The sequence below is a fragment of the Sprattus sprattus genome, assembly GCF_963457725.1.
Source record: "Sprattus sprattus genome assembly, chromosome: 3".
In the NCBI taxonomy this organism is placed as follows: Eukaryota; Metazoa; Chordata; class Actinopteri; order Clupeiformes; family Clupeidae; genus Sprattus; species Sprattus sprattus.
Window position 1 is genome coordinate 31,067,049 of NC_137922.1, and position 22,843 is coordinate 31,089,891.

At 38.1% G+C, this 22,843-nt stretch overlaps 1 protein-coding gene across 3 annotated transcripts in view; it reads right to left on the reverse strand.

The window, feature by feature from the left end:
- The window catches only part of spata20 (spermatogenesis associated 20), a 62,574-nt gene extending 42,660 nt beyond the window's left edge, over positions 1-19,914 (reverse strand). Inside the window, exons 1-5 of one of the 3 annotated variants that reach the window (XM_080834060.1) lie at positions 19,877-19,914; positions 16,079-16,126; positions 11,034-11,177; positions 10,862-10,926; positions 10,487-10,641 (exon numbers count right to left, since the gene is read on the reverse strand). In XM_080834060.1, coding sequence (XP_080690186.1) covers positions 10,487-10,641; positions 10,862-10,926; positions 11,034-11,152 — 339 coding nt within the window. In that variant the 5' untranslated portion in view covers positions 11,153-11,177; positions 16,079-16,126; positions 19,877-19,914. Of the gene's footprint in view, positions 1-10,486; positions 10,642-10,861; positions 10,927-11,033; positions 11,178-15,172; positions 15,360-16,078; positions 16,127-19,876 lie in introns of those variants that run through there. The other 2 variants (XM_080834059.1, XM_080834061.1) reach the window with 2 other exon arrangements.
- Between the last annotated feature and the right edge of the window lie 2,929 nt (positions 19,915-22,843).

Genomic DNA, 22,843 nt, shown 5'->3' on the forward strand with positions numbered 1-22,843 from the left:
CTTACACTTAGGAAGAGTTCAGAAATCAATATTTGGTGGAAAAACCTTGATTTAAAATCACAACTTTCATGTGTCTTGGCATGCTCTCCACCAGTCTTTCACATTGCCGTTGGGTGACTTTATGCTACTCCTGGAACAAGAATTCAAGCAGCTCGGCTTCTTTTCATGGCTTGTGACCATCCATCTTCCTCTTGATCACATTTCAGAGGTTTTTGATGGGATTCAGGTCTCGAAATTGGGCTGGCCATGACAGGGTCCTGATCTGGTGATACTCCATCCACACCTTTACTGGCCTGGCTGTGTGGCATGGAGCATTGCCCTGCTGGAAAAAACATTTCTCAGAGTTGGGGAACATTGTCAGAGCTAAAGGAAGCAAGTTTTTCTTCCGGGACAACGTTGTACTTTGCCTGGCTGAGGTTTGTAAAAGACCATAAGGATTGAAAAAAGCGGACTGGAGGGTCTTCTAGTTCGTCTTCTCTGTTCCGCGGCTGTATATCATATGTTATTCCATTGCACATTATACTGAGTCATTATATTATATTGTATTATATGCTATGTTATTTATATTACAGTTCAACTATTGAGATGTGTATGTATATATTGAGATGTGTATATTTTTACTGCTATAGAAATATATAGCTTTTTTTGTAATGTTGATTTGTGAAATAACTGTGTATTGCCAATTGCACTGTTCAAGGTTTCTTAATGCACATACTTGAAAAGGAACTATTAAACTATGAAAAACACACTGACTGCCAGTTTCTCACTATTTGATGTATGCTCTTTCTCTTAATGATGGTCAATACCTAGTAACTAAAGAAGCACTATTTCGATAGTTTATAGATCTTCTCAGTATTTTCAAAGTGCACGAGCTGTGCAAGACAGGTGCGCGTTTATCATAGACCCATGCACATGAATGACTGGCGATTTAACTAGCGAGATTCAAAGTAATGTAGAGGCAAATCTTTTTCACACACTTCACGTAGAGCATAAACCCTTGAATACTCCATGAAATTGGTTGCGAAATGTAAAAGGTTATCGTGATTTGTATCCAGACAAACCGCAGCTCCTGGCAACTTGCGGTTGTTTGACACGTTTGACAGACCTCTGACGTCAGAGAGCTCCTGTAACAATATGGCGGCGACGCGTTTCGCCGAGAAGCAGTGGAGGCGGCGTCTACGTATACATGTCTATGGTCAGCAGTCTAGCCACACACACCCTGCAGCCATTGGTTGAAAACGAGAAGGAATTGAATTAAAACGTCTTGTGATGAGACGGAATGAGATTCTGTCTATAGGTCAGCTTTTCAACTGACAAAACGTATCCCCTCCCATTTACAGCTATTGCCCCATAAAAACGAAATTAAAATGTACACGATAATAATTTAATTAATATTCTGTCTTTGGGGTTTTGCTCCGGGGTTATCACATTTCTTGATTAGCTCACCGTTTTCAGAGTTCTGTCTTGAGGGTTTTGATTTCGGGGATTTCACGATTCTTGCTTTGCCTTTCATTTTCAGAGTTCGGGGGTTGCAATGTACTTTCGAGGCTGTTCCACTCATATTCCGGAGCTTCCTCTCTGTAATGTTCTTGAGATTCACTTTTGGCATGTGATTATACAGAGTCGGGCTGACTCTGATATCGAGATAGTCATTTCGCAACTTGGGACATGTTTGCCACTCGTAAATATCTAACCTGTGACTTTTCAGGTAGATTTTAGGCGAGCTTCGCGAGATTTGAACCTGTGCTCTTCAGGTTAGTGGTACTTTGTACCTAATGGTGCTGTTGCTAACCGCTTAGCCACCTTTGCTGGTAATGTTCTAGCTCGTCGGTGCGACCAAGTACCTGGTTTATCATTCCTCCCTCCTCTGGGGTATTTCTCTTCTGTTACTGGAGCGTGCGAATCGGGAATTGTTTAGTGGACTTATGTGACGTTTTAATTATGTTCACGTAAAGGCGCCCGAGGCAACATTAGAAACTTTAGACTCGAGTCAGAAACAGAAACAGATTTATTGTCACGTAGGTATGCGCCTACCTGAAATAATAAACGTTAAATTTCTAGTCTTTTTTACACGTAGTAAGTTTCAATAACACCATACCATTACATATCGACATTCATAGTGGTGTAGTTGTCCCTGGAGAAGTGGGTACTCTTTATTTATTCATACAGCACAGGATAAACACCCTGTTTTGAGAAGTGGGTATACCCAATGCTGACTGAAAAATAAGTGGGTATATTCCGTATACCTGCGTATATACTGGACTACACCACTGGACATTCAAGGAGCAAAGATGCGACGTCGTTGTGTGGTGAGAACTGATTAAAAAAAAAATCGCCTGCCTTCTGTTTTCCACGGTAGATCGCATATTATGCTAGAAATGGCTTAGCGTGGGTGGGATGGGGAAAGATAACACCTTTCCATCCAGACGCAAATTTAGCTAATCGGAATCTGTAAGTGGTTTCCAGATATATATAGTTGATCTCTCTTATCAGTGATTCTTGAGACCTGGGACAAAACATGTCCGGGACATAAATCACAGTTTTTTTATCTTAAAATGTACGTAATATATTTTAAAAGCCTCACCAAACTCATCAACAGGACAAGGGTAGCACATGTTGTCTAACATTTTGTTTTTATTATTAATGATATGATATGTGACCAGTACCCACAAAAAACAATGTCTGAAAGCAGGTCGCATCACACTACAATGCTTTAAAAAGTCTGAAAAGTGATATAAAATTGAACTTTATCTATATCATATGTAAATAACATAGTATTTATTTCACAAACATTAAAAAAAATAATTTTGAAACATTTTGAATGTACTTTCTGGTCAGTTGAACATGTGTCCAGAGTTTTCATCAACACCATCAGACTTTTTTAAATTGGGAAAAAAATCAGGAATAATTTAGGGCAGCTTTAACTCAAAGGACCCCTTTCCTTCCTCCTTGTTCTTCCTGGTGACATGAGAAAATTTGAGCTCTGGCAAGTTTTTAATAATACTTTGTTTTTCATATCTATTTACTAATATGCACATGTCACAATCATAGCGTATCAACTCCAAAATTGCTAAAGAGTCAACATTAGAGTAAAATGTTCTGCAATTTAGTGTTTATTTATATAGATTGGCTGGACCATGATCAACAGATGATAAACAAGATGGCTCCTGTGAGAATCTTGTGTGATATAAGGAGAAATGTACTTTTTTTGTCAACACCATCAGACGTCAACACCATCAAAACACCATCAAAATTTGTGTCTGATGGTGTTGACTTTCTCTGATGGTGTTGACTAAGGCCATTTTAGTGTCCATTTTAATCATTTTAATGCTGTTTATGCCAAAAATATCACTTCCTATGCATTTGTATTGCTATTTCAGTTTAATGTGTCGAATTAAATCTAGTTTAGATATAGAGTGTCAACTCCTTCAGATATATTTTTTATAGTTTTTTGGGGAAAATGGTATCTGTTTCATTCCTTGAAGGATATTTGTTCAAAGACTAACACATTTCCAATGTAGATGTGTATTTTTAATGCTTAAAAATGTCTCTGTTAAATCTGAAGGTTAAAGACAAATGTAATGATATGATTTCAATTCTACTCATTAAACATTGACTTCTTTGGCTCTAAACTTTTGTTTTTAATGATTTAAAGACCTGTGTACATTATAAAGGGAACTGGGAAAACTAATGAGTGAAAATATTTCTGATAAGATCATTTAAAATAATTTCCATAAGTATATTTATGTGTATGATGGTGTTGACAAAAATCAAGTGCTGACCCAGCAAACATTCAATTAACATAAAAAAATCTACAACTGGGAGGTTGAACCAAAACATGTTTGGATAGAGAAAACTTCATTTGACATAAATGTAACCATATATTTTGGAAGTTATCCAAATATTTTTTGGGAAAATCAAAACCTGTTTTGTCCCTTATCTCAAGAATCACTGTTGACAAAGCAGTGAGTTAGCTGTCTTTCAATGTCTCTTGTCGAATTATCTCACATGTTTATGGTGGTATGTGTTTAAAAGTTTTAACTTAGGCTATGTGTAATGTTCCTAACTTATATATTATTATTTCACCTTAATGTTCTTGAGATTCGTTTCTGGCATGTAATTATACAGAGTCAGGCTTACTCTGACAACAGTCATTAAGAGTCGTTAACAGTCGTTAAGCAACTTGGGCCATGGTTGCCACTAGTGGGGATCGAACCTGTGACTTTCAGGTTTTTTAAATCAGTGAAGCAGTGACGGGGTGCCTCCCCTGGCAGGGGGGGGGGGGGGGGGGGGGGGGGGGGCGGGGGGTTGTTGTGTTCAATCCAGGTCAATTAAATTAACATAACAAAACCTAGGCCTGGCCAAGGGGAAGGGGTGGGGGGGCTTTCACACCAATGTGGGCTTCTACGGCAATACACAGGGTCGGAGACTGTCGTAAATCCCACATTTCATGCAGTGAAAAGGACCTCCACAAAGTGTATAACTCCCAACTTATTCATGACAAATATAATACAAATATATTGTATTTATATTTTATATATATCATTAACAGTGATACTACGGCATTCAGCAGAATGGCCAGACAAAGCAGAATTGTAGCTATTCTGGCTAGCTATGGTGTCAAAATAAACTAAATTATGTGCAGTAAACAATTCAAATGTGAGCATGTACAACATAAAAAAATACTGTATGGAATTAAAACTCAAGACGACACTAGAAAGACAGCTCCAGTTCAGTATCAGGATCAGGACAGAATCAGTAATAATACCCCTACTTGTAAAATAACTAAATAGGCAGCACTTTGTAGCACTAGCTAGCTAATAATGGCTTTGAAAATGCACAATGAGGTGTGGAAACACTGACACGATTAAACACAGATTTAAAACACAGTGCAGTGCAAGTTAAGTTAAAGCTATAATATAACTCTAGAACTAGTACAATTATTATCGTAAACTAGCACTAGAACTAACGGGGTACTCAGACGAACACGTTGTGTTGGGGGTGTGTTGATAATGCAGACTTTTTTAGCGAGATTGACAGGTTACCAACCAATTGGGCCACTATGAACTGACCGCTGTGTAACTACCTTGTGGGAAGTCACCTTGCTAACGTGCTAACATAAGATAGCTGCCTCAGACGCCTCACAAATCTCCTCAGACATATTCTTTAGTTACAATTATGTTTTTTTTACATTATACATTGTCAATTTCAACTTTTAAAAAAATCTTTAAAAAAAAAAGCCAAACTAATTTCTTTTACGTACAAATACAACCAGGGATGTAGTGGTAAAATTAGAGATGGGTAAACTATGAATTTTGTGATCTGACAGACCTCGGCACGAAGTAACGCAACACAAAGCATTGCAACTCTGTAAGGCTGTCCTGGCTATATTCCATTATGTTATCAGTTAAAGTCATATTAAATCAATGACAGTGAATACATGTGTTTAGTAAATTTCAAGATAACAGTAAAGTAAAGTATGTGTTGGCCTCACAATAATGAAGGGGATGGAGGGGGAGACAAAATAAAGGACCCCTATAGAACTTAAAAAAATGAAGGCCTTAGGAAACAGGCCCTGGGTATTACAGCTGAAAAGTATAATATAAAAAGAAACCATGTATGGAATCAGATCAATGCCATAAATATTTTGTAATCTGTAATATAGATTTTGTATCTGTAATATAGATTTAGTATCTGTGAAACCATCTGCGTAACTGAAATCCGTATCTGCAGATAGATTTTAAAAAGTGAAGATAGTTTTTGAAAGTGTAGATAGTTTTTGAAAGTGTAGATACATTTCGTATTTGAAATCTGTATCTGTAAATGGATTTTGAAGGTGAAGATAGTGTTTGAAAGTGTAGATACATTTCGTATTTGAAATCCGTATCTGTAGATTTTGAAAGTGCATTACGGATACGGATTTCTGTTACGAATTACAAAATCTTTTTGGCACTGCTTTTACAGCCTTTCTAAAGAGCCAATCAGCGCTTTTGGCAGATTTTCTAAAGCGCCAATCAACACATTGTATCCTGTACTGACTAGCCAATCAGCGCTAGCTTGCTGGCAACTGCTGGCCCGCTCATTATGCAATAGTTATAACCTAAATCTGCCACCGCTCTGCCTAGGGAGAGATCTGGGGTCTCCCCCGCATGGTTTGAATAAAATTCAGTGTACGAACGCTGTGGGGGAAGTTAAACAAGCATGCCTTATGTCTGGCCCAAAGGGCTGATGAACACCTGTACTATTTAGTTAATCTTAGGCTCTGGCGATTCAGAGATCGCTTGGCTGCAGAACGCATTGTAACTAAGAAATTGGTCTCAGCCACATCTAACAAATAGAATCTAATGAAAGTGTGGCGAGAACTCCAGCTTGCTGCTTCCACTTCCACTGAGACGCTAGAAAACTCGATTCCACAAAAAATACACAATAAAGCGTTTTCAAGGACTTCAGAAAATGGTTACAAATAGGCTACCCCAAAGTGCCATGAAAAGAAACGAAAATTACATTGCAAGGTGGTTTTGAAACCAGGCTGGTCATTATCCAGTTTTTGAGGATGCATATGCACTTAACGGTATACCCCCACCATCACTTTGCATGTGTCTGGAGAACAAGACAATAGCAGTCTGTCTGCTAAATGTTCTCATTGTGATAATGGGTCATATGAATACTGTTCATGGTTAACTTAATTAAATGTGAATAGGAGATCGGTCACGAAAATGCTAACATTAGCTTTCGTTAGCTACCAAAGCAGATCCTAATATCTTCCATACAACGACAAGGATCTTTGAAACAGGTGGAACGAAGTGTGGAGTGAAAACCACTGACTGTGATTGTGCGTTTTACAATGACTTTATTAACAACTCCAAATATAGGACTTCTTACTTGTGCCATTTCTCTGTCTCTGATCCATGACTGCTGCACACACCGTTTCACTCAACTTTCCCAGTTGCCAGCAAGCTAGCGCTGATTGGCTAGTCAGTATAGGATACAATGTGTTGATTGGCGCTTTAGAAAATCTGCCAAAAGCGCTGATTGGCTCTTTAGAAAGGAAGTAAAGACAGTGCCAAAAAGATTTTGTAATTCGTAACAGAAATCCGTAATTCGTTCTTGAAATCCGTATCCGTATCCATATCCGTATCCGTATCCGTATCCGTAATGCGTAACTGAAATCCATATCTGCAGATAGATTTTGAAAGTGAAGATAGTTTTTGAAAGTGTAGATAGTTTTTGAAAGTGTAGATAGTTTTTGAAAGTGTAGATACATTTCGTATTTGAAATCCGTATCTGTAAATAGATTTTGAAAGTGAAGATAGTTTTTGAAAGTGTAGATACATTTCGTATTTGAAATCCGTATCTGTAGATAGGTTTTGAAAGTTTAGATGGTTTCACAGATACAAAATCTATATTACAGATACAAAATCTATATTACAGATTACAAAATATTTATGGCATTGATCTGATTCCATAACCATGCTGCAATTAAACACTTCCCCTGTTCTTTAACCATGGGAGAAACCTCCAATGTCAGAAGGCTGAACGATTGATTGCATTTGCGATAAAATCGCGATATGGTAAAACTTGATTTTCTAACCGCAACATCCGCGATTACAACATGGTCTTTTTTTTTTAAAGATGGTACATTTTGCACACAGTGTTTAAAGCAGCATAACGGATCAATTGCTAATCGGTAACGAGATGCTAGTGGCTCAAACTAGCGAAATCTCTTCAAATGTGCTTACTTTGACACTATGACAAACCAGTTAGTCAACAGCTGTCCTAACACAGTCAAACATCAAGCAAGTGCAACACAAGACAAAGCAAGACGGCAAACAAGCTACTTACTAGTTCGGCAGTAAAAACCGGGCGGCTTCAGGCAAACCTACATAACGCAGTCATTTGCCTACGGACCTGGTATAGCAATGGCACGGAGGCGATTCTCCATATTAAAAGTCATTGTAGTGCCCCAATTTTTTTTAAGCTGTTATTTTAAGGTAAAACTGCTTATCCTAACCCTAACCCTGAAGAACAATCGCTGCATAATGCCACTTTAGAAAGTGCATGCCGAGCCTCACTTGTCACTAACAGAACTAATAACGAATAAATAAATATTAATATTTTTCCACTGATCTGTGCTATAAAGTATTTTCTGCGTGATTCCAATCATTGCAACCATTTTTATAATCAAAATCGCTGAATTTGCGCAAGTCCTGTTCAAACTGACGGGAGACGGTGAGGCAGCAACAAACTGTGCCTCATCTCAAATTGCGCAATCCCTCACAAACTGAAAACCGCAGTGAAAAAACATGGAGAAGAGGCAAACAGTACCTCTGCCTCACTGGTCGGGTTTATGCTTGTTCTGCTGTTGCTATCCTTATACACTTATATTTGTCATTGACTGCGAAAATGGAAAATTCTATAGCTAAGCTAAAAAAATTAGCTAAGCTAAAAAAATTAACTTAATGTCTAACTGGCTTGCAAAGAATCTGTCTACAATTTTCAATGAATTAGCCTTATCTACAGCGATATGCGTGAGGATAATTACTCATGCATCTTCAATTGCTGAAATACTTTACGTTTAGGCCTATTTAGATGGGACCGGGAAGGCTGGCTTGTTACCTGCAGCATCGTATTTGCAAGCACGTTATTAATAGAGTTTGTGCCTGTCTTAATTCGATGTTGTCCTAACCAAAACCACGTTTAAAAACGTGAATTGATCTTCAGTCTTACTTTGTACTTGAGGCCTTTTGTGGGCATCTGTGGGAGTGGGAGCACTCGATGGTCTCTTCAAAAATCGCCTGATATCCATTGCTAATTAATCCATTCCGAACAGGTAGGCAGGCAGGCTAATCCACAAAGAGAATGTGTTTACATACTTCCTGGATCCTTATTGGTGTCGCAACCGCAAGGCACAGATTGGAGGGTCACAGACCATAATACAGCCCAGATAAAAATGATTCAGACTACAGTGTTTATATGTTCAACAATTTGAAATGTTTGCGTTTACCCTCCACTACAGCCCTGAATACAACCATCTACGGAGTTTGGTCTGCCATCGCCAGCGATGCAACTGAACCACAATTCAGTTCAGCAACCCAGAAGTTAACCCATTCACAGTGAATGGGAAGCGTCTCTGCTCCAACACATACCGTGTGAGTGCCCCATAAGAAAAAAATCCTTTACCAAAACAAAATCATGACAAACGCACCTTTCCGAATATCTTTTGATGTGTTGGCCTTATTAAAGTGGTTGTTGTGTCTTGTGATATCTTCGGAGATACCTATCATGCCAAACATATTACCTACTGTTAATTGACTGCCTAAAAATATCTCCTCATCTGTTTATCAAATTGATGTCTCCTAATAAAATTACTTTCTCTTATAGCATGATCCAAATGCTGATGGATGTGGAAACATTGCTCCCCACCACCACTACTCCTCATCTATGCATATTGACAGTCAAACTCTACCCACTCACTCTGTCTCTTTCCTCCTCTCCCAGTCTAGACTAGACCATCTTCACTATGGGACGCTCCTGTAGTCTCTCCACCTGACCTTCCTGTAGAAACCCTGCACCTATTACCACCGTACTGCCCCTACCCCCATGCTATCATTTATATGCAATATATAGTATTGCCACCAACTAAATGTTTTTCTGTTCCTACTTTTCTTACCCCTGTAACAGTAACCCTATGAGCACACTACTTACCACTAAACTGTTTTTGTATGCATCATGTATACATATCATATGATGTTTGCATATACATTTTGTACATCTACCACATTCTTGCTGTGTACATCTACCACTTGTTGCTTTCCTTCCCCCTTCTGCCCCCCCTCCTTACTCCTCCAGGCTGACCTCAAGCAGATGGGTCCCCCCTATGGGTCGTGGTTCTGCTTAAGGTTTCTTCCTGATTAACAGGGAGTTTTTTCTTGCCCCTGTCGCCATTGTGCTTGCCCTAAGGGGGTCCAGGCACTGGGCTCTGTAAAGCGCCTTGAGACAATGTTTTTGTTTTGGCGCAATATAAATAAAATGTAATTGAATTGACAACATTTATTTGGCCACCATGATGACAGATGATATTCAGACAATACCTCACTATAAATTTATGAGATGGTTTTTCTATTTTTAAAACTATTTATAACTACAAATTCAGCGTTCAAGCCACCAAACAGGGTGTCAGCTCATATCTTGACCAGACTTTGGTCAGTTGACGTGAAACATGGGAGTGCATACAGCCCTTGACATAGTCCATGGTAACCATGGCCTACTGGGGCCCCTCATTGCTGTTTGCAGCTATATTGCTTTTTTGTGTAAAAGATTAACACATTTATAAACAACATTTCACATTTAGGACGTCTTTAGAACACTGTGGAGAGAGCTGCAGAGAAATAACAGAAAAGGGATTTTCCAAACACCTGTCTGCATGGTTGTTGTCCTTATACGTGATCATTTTGAAAATCAAGCAAACATACAGCCAAATCCTCACCTGCACGAATGTCATGTAAACCTTGTCGACGTCTGGCCTCTCTTCTCTATCCACCTTAATGCACACAAAGTTTTCACTGAGGATTTTCCCAATCTCCTCATCCTCAAAAGACTCCCGCTCCATCACATGGCACCAGTGGCATGTGGAGTAACCAACTACAACAAAAAAAAGGATAATGTAAACAGTGTGCTGGATATTTAAAATTCACATTGTAGTGCTTTCAACTGTTTTGAAATACTATAGTTTTACAATTTGGACTGTGGTAGGACATTTTTTGCTGGTAGAGACCCAACAATAGCATTCATTTGAACATGACATAAAATCCTCAATGTAACAGTAATGATTTGTATTAATCTTCTCATCTTAATATCTCACCTGACAAGAATATGGGTTTGTCTTCACTTTTAGCTTTCTCAAAAGCTTCCTGGCCCCAAGGGAACCTAACAAAACGTTTGATACATGTTCAAACATAATCTCTCTTCAGCTACAAGAACAAAGTTCTTTCAGAAACTAAGGTCACACTCTGATGTACAATGAGTGGCCTCACCAGTCCACAGGATTGTGTGCATGCTGCAACAGGTAGGGTGACTTCTCTTTACTCAGGCGGTTTGAGAATGTTTTGGGTTTTGGAGATGAGGTACCAGATCCCTCCCCACCTGATGCCATACTGAAGTAAACTACTCCAGCTGCCCTGGAAAGAGACACAACAGATTTTTTAACACCAGATCTCTATTCTGGTCTTCAGATTTAGCATGACAAAAAAGTAATTCACATGAGTCTTCAAACTAAAGTCTTTTTATGTTGTATGTATCAATCCATTCTTAATTTTGACTGACTTTCACTCAATGTTTCCATAACATCCAGTTTGTATTGTCTAATCAGGACATGAACATATATCAGTTAAAGTGTAAACACAAAGTACACTATATAACTGGAATAATAGGATCTCTTATTCCCTGGGCCTCTCTCTGTTGTCCTCTGCATTACTTTGCTGTGGCTTCAGAAAGGATTCATCCCCTGTTGTTTATAATTGGCCATTTTACTGTTCACAAAACAAACATATTTAATTGGTTTCTTCCACTACATTTAGTAATGCAGAGAATAATTCTAAATAAACTGTTCTCAAAGTCATAGTCATCATAGTTATACTACTTGTAATATCAATATACATTAAAGTGGGCAAAAGGAATTCAATTATGTTGAGTATTCAAACTATACAGTATAAATTCAGAAGGCACACATACGGGCAGTGTTTGACAAACAAGCTTAGAGAGGCTACTTGATATTGTTTGACACATCAGAGTAATTGAGAATCTAAGACCTGTGTTCTTTTACATCAATAATTGTAAAGAAACTGTAGAAATGGACTGTTTCTACAGTTTTGTATTTTTACGTTTCTGTAGAAATCCAGTCATTTTCTACAGTTTCTTTTCAGTTATTGAGGGAAACAGACAGGTCTATCTCTGCAGGGATCCCTTCCATGATGTCAGGCACTTTAACATTGTGGGTCTGTCAGGAGAAAAAGCAAAATCAAATGGTTTAATTTGACGCAGATGTTTTCCCCATAGGATTCCATTGTATTGCAGTCTTCAGTTGTAGAGTTCTAACTCAATTCTGGACCAATTCAAATCGGGCCTAGGTTGAAAAATTGAAAAAAGTTTCCCTTTACTAATTTTTGAGTATTCATTATTGTTAAGAGAGCTTGCATTTTTGTTTGTGTTTTCATCCATTTTGAGCATGTGAAATCTAATGAGTCATTTGATCAATAATTTGGTAAAAATATTAAAATATATTTTAATTACTTTTTAATGCCTAAGTCATACTCCACAGCTCCTGATGGCATTATTATACAAGTTGTTGTTTCAATAACGTATGTTTCATTAATCAATGATGTCTGTTTGTACTTGTTTTGCCATTAGGCCTATTGTGTGATTTCTTGTTTCTGTGCTGTGACTTCATGCTTCTTCTTACACGTAATATCCTAGACGGCTGGCTGCATTCCCCTGAGGGTCTCATAATGCAGCACAACCTACTAATGCATCCCTGCATGGTGACCTGGAGCGCCTTGGAGTGGACCCCTTCTTCTAATGGAACTGCTCTGTTCCACTACAAGACCCAATAAACCTGTGAGAGTGGTCCAGACTGAACCGAAATAATGATTCTACTCTCAAGCCAAGTTTTTCTTTGCTGAAAAATACAGTTTTTAGAAGTCAACAAATGTATTTAGACTACAAGAATAACCACACACACAATCTCTTTGCAGTTGCCTAAATATGGCCAATAGTGGCAAAGCATCACTGGTTGCTCTAAATGTGCCACTAGCCAAACAATCTCAGAGTTGAAGCAATGAAACACCCAGGCCTTAACAACAAGAGTAAACATGTAGTGAGGTTAAGGACTAGATTACAAGTCACATCTATCAGCATCTGCCAGACATTTTCGTATACAAGCAAATCTTACACAATGACTGATGTTTATTATCATTTATTATGTATTCATTGTCTTTGTCATTCATGTCTTCTACCTATGAAGAAAGGTGCACTGGTGGGAAACACAACATTCAACATTGCATCTGCACTAGTGCTCTAAGCGTATATACTGACTAAGCAACTCATTGGGGTGTCTGCAGAGCCACCTCAACAAAGAGTATGCAAAAAGGATTTTGTCTATGTACCTCTCTCAGTTGGCAATACAAACATTATCACGAGACTGAAATTGTCAACCTAACCATTTGTTGTATTATTGTATAACATCCTGGCCTACTATATTTCAAATGCATTAACAACAACCTACAATATACTTTAGCCAGCTACAGTATGGAGGAGGTAAAGTGGTGTCTTTTCCATTGAATATGATGTCTAAGGGATGGCCACAGGTAACCTAATTGATCAGCCTGAAAGGTCCAAACAATATTGAGAGCTTCAACTTCTTCCACCTTGTTCTCCTCTTTGTTCCACCTATGATCTAAAAGTTATGAAAATGTAAAGACCAATATATATAATAATAATAATAATATTATAATATATAATACAGGTGCCTTTTCTAATTGGACTGCATTTAAATATATATATATATATTTTTAATGCAGTCCTATTAGAAAAGGCACCTGTATTCTGTACCAATAGTTTAGATAGATATATGGATACTTTATTAATCCGAAGGAAAATGTAGATCATCCAGTAGCTTATACACTTAACTCACAAACATACATACATAAATCACATAGCCTACACATAGGGAGAAGATGTTCACAGGGAGTGGATTGTTTACAGATACAGGATAGATCTGACCCTATATTACAGTGTGCATTGATGGTGACAGTGTCTGATGTTCACGAGGAAAGGAGTGCAAAGAGTGCAGAGAGATCGTGTTTGTTCATAGTTCATAGTTGCCAATGGTTGCTTATTTTCCATAGATTTCTTCCCATATGGTTTATTTCTCATTCTGTAGCATTAGGGAAAATGGTGTTTTCCAGTGGAGAGGGGAAAAAAAACATTAAGCCACTACTGACTACTGACTTCTGTAGCAATAGTGCCAACCTTATCGTCACGAAATTCAGTACCAATTGTGCCAACCTTATCTCAACAGAATGGAGCACCAATAATCACTTCGATTAAGAAACTGGCAGGCTGTAGGGCCTACATCTGGCTGCAGTTATAGTCTGGTACAGGCCAAAAGACAATTAGTCATTACATTATTGATTTCTATTTGAAATATACCTATTGTTGTATGATCTCATGACTTTATCTGCACATTATAAGCCTACTGTTGATGAACTCTGCGTTAATTACTGATTATTTTTCGATTATAGGTGAAGATTTAGGCCCAACTCTACACTGACTTCGGCATCCTTGTCAATTATGTATGCTGCAAACCCCACCACACTATGCCTATGCATTGCAACTTCCACTTGGATGGATACTTTATTTATCCCGAGGGAAATGTAGGACATCCAGTAAACAATTACATTTTCGTAAACATTAGCATTCATTTAGCTCATGATAAAACTAGAAGAACACATCTAACTGTTTATCATACTTAACGAACGCGCGATGGAGGAAATCCTAACTTGTCACAGCCTCCTCAGGATACACACCATTCCGTTACAAGCATAGGTTACAAGCACAATGACGTACCCGGGAAATATACAGGGCTGCGTTTCGCACAGGTGACAACTCAAGGCGAGACTATTCTTAATTAGGACAGGGTGTGTTATTCGTGGAACATACCGTAATGAGAAAAACAAGCCATAGTGTTAGACTACCGGCCAACTTGACCGCTGATTTATACCGCATATTAAGGTTAGCATATTGTACCTAACTATTGCAACAAGATTATCATGTTTAGCGCAATGCAATGTCAACCGGTTAATTACCAGCACACATTTAGGAACGTCAATAACCTTCCTTAATTGTAAACAAACCAAAGCCTACTTCTACAACCACCCTATCATGATGTTTGACAGGGTCAACATAATGTTATGTTGAACATATTAACGTTCAACCTGTAAACAAGTTAAGGTCAAAATGATACATTCGCATAACGATATCTTAACAGCTAGCCACCACGCTTTAGCTTTAGATTGCATGCTAGCTATCCAAATATAGAGCTAAGTTAGCCTTAAACACACAGTACACCGAGCTAGCTTAATAGCTTAAGCTTGTAGACCAGTTTGTGTCAACTTACCTGTTGCAGGACGTCCTGAACCTGAGTCCCGGAGAATTATCATAGAATGGGCATATACTTTGTGTAATGCTACGTCCACGACTGATATCCAGTGAATATGTATTTAACCTTCTAAAAAAAACATGGCTTAAAATGCGAGACGAATTGATATAACTAGCTGAGGACGGTGCAAGGGACCAGACCAGCCTCAGCATATTGCTTCGCTGCAGTCTTTAACCCACTCCTGCCCAGGTTATATAAATAGTTGCGACTGTTCAAGTGTCTGAATGTTTTGCTGTTATATTTGTGAACTCGTGTGTGACTGGAACCCAGTGTATCAAAGTCTGCCATGTATACAGAGAGAGCATAGTATCCATTTACCCACTTACTTAACTAAGGGTAATCCCTATGGGCTGTATGAATGTCTAGGCCTGGCCTTTAACAGTGAAATAAACAAGTGTAGTGTTTTGTATAAATAAACATGGAGCAGTTCAGTGTGTGAAGCAGGAGCGGTCACACCAAGACTGACGCGTAAATGGTATTTCAAGTGAGAGTGGAAAAATTGTTTCGAAGACACAAATGTTATACTTCATTTAAAACAATTTCTGGTCATTTTCCCAACAGACATTATAAGGCTTTAAACAAAATATAGCCTAGACAAGCCTACTCAAGTGCACTGTTCACATTCAGTTCTGTCCTTACCAAACCACATAATCAGTAAGGCTATTCTGTCTGGAATCTCAAGAGGGTCCAAATGCAGGCATCCATAAAGGGCCACGGAGAGACGGGCCTTCAAAGACCATTAGATATGTCTCTCCCACAACGTCTTCACCAGGTGATATTAATATTCTCTGCTGTCATGTCTGTAATTTTGTGATTTTTGGTAATGTAGGTGTGTATTTGTGTGTGTGTGAGTTGAGGTTATACCTTTCAGGAGCTTGCCATTCATTGGTTTTCTCAGACCAAGTCAGAAATCTGTCATTTGGAGAGGAGAGGGTTTAGTGGTGTTTTGTGATAACCCTACATGACGTGTTGTAAAGGTGATTCTAACTGGCCTTTCTGGACTCCAGAGATGAGGCTCCTAGATGATCAATCAACATACATTTTAATAGTGACTTAGTTCATTATTTCTCAATTCACTTACATTTCCTGTTTATCCTCTGGGAACAAAAATGGAGTAAAACCTTGCATGTATGGCTTTAGTTTTATAGAGGGTGTTCTGTAATGTACTGATACCCCTTCTTAAAGGAAAAACATGTAATATATTTACTGTACTTAATCATAAAATGACTATGATATATCATCAGAGTTAAAGGAAACTTGCTACCATGCTTTGAAATGGACATTACGGAGCAAACGTCTGTGTTTTGGCCTGTGTGATCACGCCACTGCTCATTTCCCAGTACCATTTCATCGCCCTATGATGCATGCCAGATATGACCAGATATGAAGCAAATTGGCAGGCAAACAGCGTGCTTCAGTCCTGCAGGCAAGCAAACTGGATCATCAGAGATAACGATTCTGCACATCCTAAAAAGCCTCGGCATCCTTCTAAAAAGCTCTATGACCAGAGACAGTAAAATGTGGGTAAATGTTGGCTATGCATTTGAAAGATGGAGACGGTTTAGAGCCCACAAGGACTTTAAGATAAATGCAGAGTTGGCTAGTTTTTTCTCCTGAACAAGTCAGCATTTAGCTTCAGCTTAACCAATTTATCTCAGCTACTAGGAGGGATGGGCATTGTAAGTAATTTCAATATTCGAGTATTCCAACTCTGTGGTACGTGTGCAGCCAGATTATCAAGGCAGGGAGTATTTGAGACACACAGCTGGTGAAGTTAACTTAATTTGTCAGTCACACCAGAGGAGTGGATAGACCATGGCTGGAAACAACCAGTTTGACAGAAAAACATGGCAGAAACTGCAAGTTTGACTCTAACTTGACTCAATTTACGATTGCTATAACTATATACGTTGAATGAATACTGATGTCCAAACGTTAATCATTTGCAAACAATAAAAACATTGCAAACGTATACATTTGCTGATCCACTTACAGTGATTTACTTATATTTGTCTTTGTGACTTCTTTCTGGCACTGTTGATGAGTTTTATTTTTGTATATATTTGTCGTTCCAGCTATGATGAAGATAACATTAGCAATAATGAGGAGAAGGAAGATGCAGATCTGAAGCAATGTTTTATCATGCTAAATATCAGCCAGAAATGAACACTACTTTCTTGGGTTCAGAGAAACTAAGTGTGCCCTCTTGAAAGGTCTGTTGTGGTAGCTGAGAGTCAGTAACATGCCAAAGGATAAGATTCATCCAAAATCTGAACAAATATTTGCTTAAAAATCAACCCCCTTGGCTTCATTTCACTTAGATTTCAAAATATTTTAAATCTTTAAAAACAAAAAGGTTTAAGGCATTGCACACTGAATACAAGGCCTTGAATCTGAAGCCCTGTTTCATTCTGGCAGTGTTCAATCAGGTTAGTGAAGTGACATATTTATTGACTCCTGTCACTGAGAGAACATATTGATTAGATCTTTGAGATATTTCTTGTTTCCTTAACAATGTGTTTTATCCTAATTTCACAAATATTCCTGTAATCTATTTGAAATTTGAAATGGAATGAAACTACCCTGTAAATCAAAACACTATTTCTATACTTACCGTGTAAAACAGGTAAAACAGTCAGTTTCAGAAGTAAAACCACAACTCACTTATGAACTTACTTAATTTTGCAGGAAACATTTGACCTCAATTTCGTCCCACATTTTCTTATAATGGCACAAAAATTCAACCCCATACCAGTCCTCCTGCTGGAAAGCCCATTTCAATACAATATGGTACTGGTAGCAAGCAAATATTCCATGGATGGGACACTATTGAAGTAAAACATACATGCAGGTTCTTGGGAATTTCTTTCTTTGTAATGATTACATTAAGCTGACTGTACTGGAATCCTTAAGACTGACAACAATGGTGTGTTGCATAGTCAACAACATAGTGGATGTTGATTCTGGCTATGTGTTTTACACTTACACTACATCTGTATGAATAGCTTTATGCTGTAATTAAATATTGTTTTTAAAAAAATGTCAGTCATCAGAATACTGTTGGAATCTGTCCTCCATGCCTGTTGCATTATGTTATTGCAACAGATAAAATAGACTGAATAACTTGACTATGCTCGCCACTATTGATGTCAAGCACTGCACTGACTTTCCTGATGTACTGTATATCCAGTAACGTAGCCTAATGCTATGCCTGTCCATCTTTCAAAAATGCAGTAGGCTACTTTATGATAAATATTGTGAGTTTAGCCTTAGTATGTATTATGCTTTAATCATTTTATGTTGAAAAGGTATTCAAAGTTGGATTTCTCAGTCTTGTTTCATCAAGTACTGTTAACCTAGATATTATTCAAAGTGGAAGTAGTAAAACTGGTTCAAAGCAGACATGAAGATTAATGGAATTAAAGAATCTTGAATACGGGACAAGAGAGATAATTAACGAAGTAAACTAACAGAGTTTAGTTATAGCAATATAAAGAACTTTTTTATTCAGAAGTCTATTCCGTATCTGTATATGTCACCTAATAAGTAAAATAATATGGAGAGAAAAATGGCTCAAAATTATTTGTAAATGCACATACCATGATCCACAAATATGCCACAATTTACAAATGTGTTTTTCTACAGAACTTCTTACTTGTGACATAAGTTATTATTTGAATAAACGTACTATGATTTGTACAAATGAATGTCTATTTGCAAATATATCCTTTGTGTGTTCATTGTCGTGAAACACAATTTGTATATCTGTAATTCTGCATGTGAAGTGTTGGATCATCCAACACACACATTCATTCCAGCTTCCACTGACAATTCCACCTCCCTTTCCAATCAAGGGCAATGTAGCGACCACTAGATGGCAGTCTTGTTTCATTCAGGCCGTAGTGCATGTATTAGCATTCAGGTGTGGCAATACTCCAGTTTGTAAAGCTATGTACATAACTAGAATGCGTTTCGTGAACGAACTGCAAGAGTGTGCTTGCTCTGTTGCGGCCATGACCTTTGACGTTGCAGCCATAACATCACACAAAGGATCAGACATGGGAAGAAAAGTATTAACAGTCTGAGTAATGTAACCAAATTTGAAGCATTTGAGATATTTTGCATTTGAGAGAACAAGTGCCTTGGAATTGGGGCTGGTGTCAGTGAAGCACAGCTGCAAGCCAGTTCAAAGACACCATTATGATGTCACAAAGCCGCAGGTGTCAGTGAAGCACAGCTGCAAGCCAGTTCAAAGACACCATTATGCTGTCACAAAGCCACAGAGTTCTGCCATGCAAGTCTATGGGGGAAAAAGGTGATGAAAAAGAGGAATAAAAAAAGAGTGGCAAGGACTACCGCCACGAAAAGATATAGCAGGTTGCACCGATTGGGCCGGACGTTTCGGCGTTTGAACGGCGTCTCTATCTCAATCGGGCGAGGCCTGATGCGTCGCAAGAAAAACAAGGCAGAAAGGAGAGTAAAGAAAACTTACGGGCAAGCACACTAATTATGCTACACTTACATTCATGCCTATCCAAGTCTTTATTTCACTCTCACTAGCAATAATTCAGTGAAGGAGTTATACCGTATCTAGTAAGCTGTTAGATAGCTGAGCTAGGTGGTTAAATAAGTGCACACTATTATCTGCATAGCTTTACAAACCTTAGATAAATATCCACCGTGTTGACCTTTCACGATCCATTTTAGTGTAATGGGACGCTTGTAGCTTAGGCTACTACGCACTCTACAGCCTGAATAAAACCATACTGCCACCTACTGGTAATCTCAAGAGGGTCCAAATGCAGGCATCCATAAAGGGCCACGGAGAGACGGGCCTTCAAAGACCATTAGATATGTCTCTCCCACAACGTCTTCACCAGGTGATATTAATATTCTCTGCTGTCATGTCTGTAATTTTGTGATTTTTGGTAATGTAGGTGTGTATTTGTGTGTGTGTGAGTTGAGGTTATACCTTTCAGGAGCTTGCCATTCATTGGTTTTCTCAGACCAAGTCAGAAATCTGTCATTTGGAGAGGAGAGGGTTTAGTGGTGTTTTGTGATAACCCTACATGACGTGTTGTAAAGGTGATTCTAACTGGCCTTTCTGGACTCCAGAGATGAGGCTCCTAGATGATCAATCAACATACATTTTAATAGTGACTTAGTTCATTATTTCTCAATTCACTTACATTTCCTGTTTATCCTCTGGGAACAAAAATGGAGTAAAACCTTGCATGTATGGCTTTAGTTTTATAGAGGGTGTTCTGTAATGTACTGATACCCCTTCTTAAAGGAAAAACATGTAATATATTTACTGTACTTAATCATAAAATGACTATGATATATCATCAGAGTTAAAGGAAACTTGCTACCATGCTTTGAAATGGACATTACGGAGCAAACGTCTGTGTTTTGGCCTGTGTGATCACGCCACTGCTCATTTCCCAGTACCATTTCATCGCCCTATGATGCATGCCAGATATGACCAGATATGAAGCAAATTGGCAGGCAAACAGCGTGCTTCAGTCCTGCAGGCAAGCAAACTGGATCATCAGAGATAACGATTCTGCACATCCTAAAAAGCCTCGGCATCCTTCTAAAAAGCTCTATGACCAGAGACAGTAAAATGTGGGTAAATGTTGGCTATGCATTTGAAAGATGGAGACGGTTTAGAGCCCACAAGGACTTTAAGATAAATGCAGAGTTGGCTAGTTTTTTCTCCTGAACAAGTCAGCATTTAGCTTCAGCTTAACCAATTTATCTCAGCTACTAGGAGGGATGGGCATTGTAAGTAATTTCAATATTCGAGTATTCCAACTCTGTGGTACGTGTGCAGCCAGATTATCAAGGCAGGGAGTATTTGAGACACACAGCTGGTGAAGTTAACTGAATACAAGGCCTTGAATCTGAAGCCCTGTTTCATTCTGGCAGTGTTCAATCAGGTTAGTGAAGTGACATATTTATTGACTCCTGTCACTGAGAGAACATATTGATTAGATCTTTGAGATATTTCTTGTTTCCTTAACAATGTGTTTTATCCTAATTTCACAAATATTCCTGTAATCTATTTGAAATTTGAAATGGAATGAAACTACCCTGTAAATCAAAACACTATTTCTATACTTACCGTGTAAAACAGGTAAAACAGTCAGTTTCAGAAGTAAAACCACAACTCACTTATGAACTTACTTAATTTTGCAGGAAACATTTGACCTCAATTTCGTCCCACATTTTCTTATAATGGCACAAAAATTCAACCCCATACCAGTCCTCCTGCTGGAAAGCCCATTTCAATACAATATGGTACTGGTAGCAAGCAAATATTCCATGGATGGGACACTATTGAAGTAAAACATACATGCAGGTTCTTGGGAATTTCTTTCTTTGTAATGATTACATTAAGCTGACTGTACTGGAATCCTTAAGACTGACAACAATGGTGTGTTGCATAGTCAACAACATAGTGGATGTTGATTCTGGCTATGTGTTTTACACTTACACTACATCTGTATGAATAGCTTTATGCTGTAATTAAATATTGTTTTTAAAAAAATGTCAGTCATCAGAATACTGTTGGAATCTGTCCTCCATGCCTGTTGCATTATGTTATTGCAACAGATAAAATAGACTGAATAACTTGACTATGCTCGCCACTATTGATGTCAAGCACTGCACTGACTTTCCTGATGTACTGTATATCCAGTAACGTAGCCTAATGCTATGCCTGTCCATCTTTCAAAAATGCAGTAGGCTACTTTATGATAAATATTGTGAGTTTAGCCTTAGTATGTATTATGCTTTAATCATTTTATGTTGAAAAGGTATTCAAAGTTGGATTTCTCAGTCTTGTTTCATCAAGTACTGTTAACCTAGATATTATTCAAAGTGGAAGTAGTAAAACTGGTTCAAAGCAGACATGAAGATTAATGGAATTAAAGAATCTTGAATACGGGACAAGAGAGATAATTAACGAAGTAAACTAACAGAGTTTAGTTATAGCAATATAAAGAACTTTTTTATTCAGAAGTCTATTCCGTATCTGTATATGTCACCTAATAAGTAAAATAATATGGAGAGAAAAATGGCTCAAAATTATTTGTAAATGCACATACCATGATCCACAAATATGCCACAATTTACAAATGTGTTTTTCTACAGAACTTCTTACTTGTGACATAAGTTATTATTTGAATAAACGTACTATGATTTGTACAAATGAATGTCTATTTGCAAATATATCCTTTGTGTGTTCATTGTCGTGAAACACAATTTGTATATCTGTAATTCTGCATGTGAAGTGTTGGATCATCCAACACACACATTCATTCCAGCTTCCACTGACAATTCCACCTCCCTTTCCAATCAAGGGCAATGTAGCGACCACTAGATGGCAGTCTTGTTTCATTCAGGCCGTAGTGCATGTATTAGCATTCAGGTGTGGCAATACTCCAGTTTGTAAAGCTATGTACATAACTAGAATGCGTTTCGTGAACGAACTGCAAGAGTGTGCTTGCTCTGTTGCGGCCATGACCTTTGACGTTGCAGCCATAACATCACACAAAGGATCAGACATGGGAAGAAAAGTATTAACAGTCTGAGTAATGTAACCAAATTTGAAGCATTTGAGAT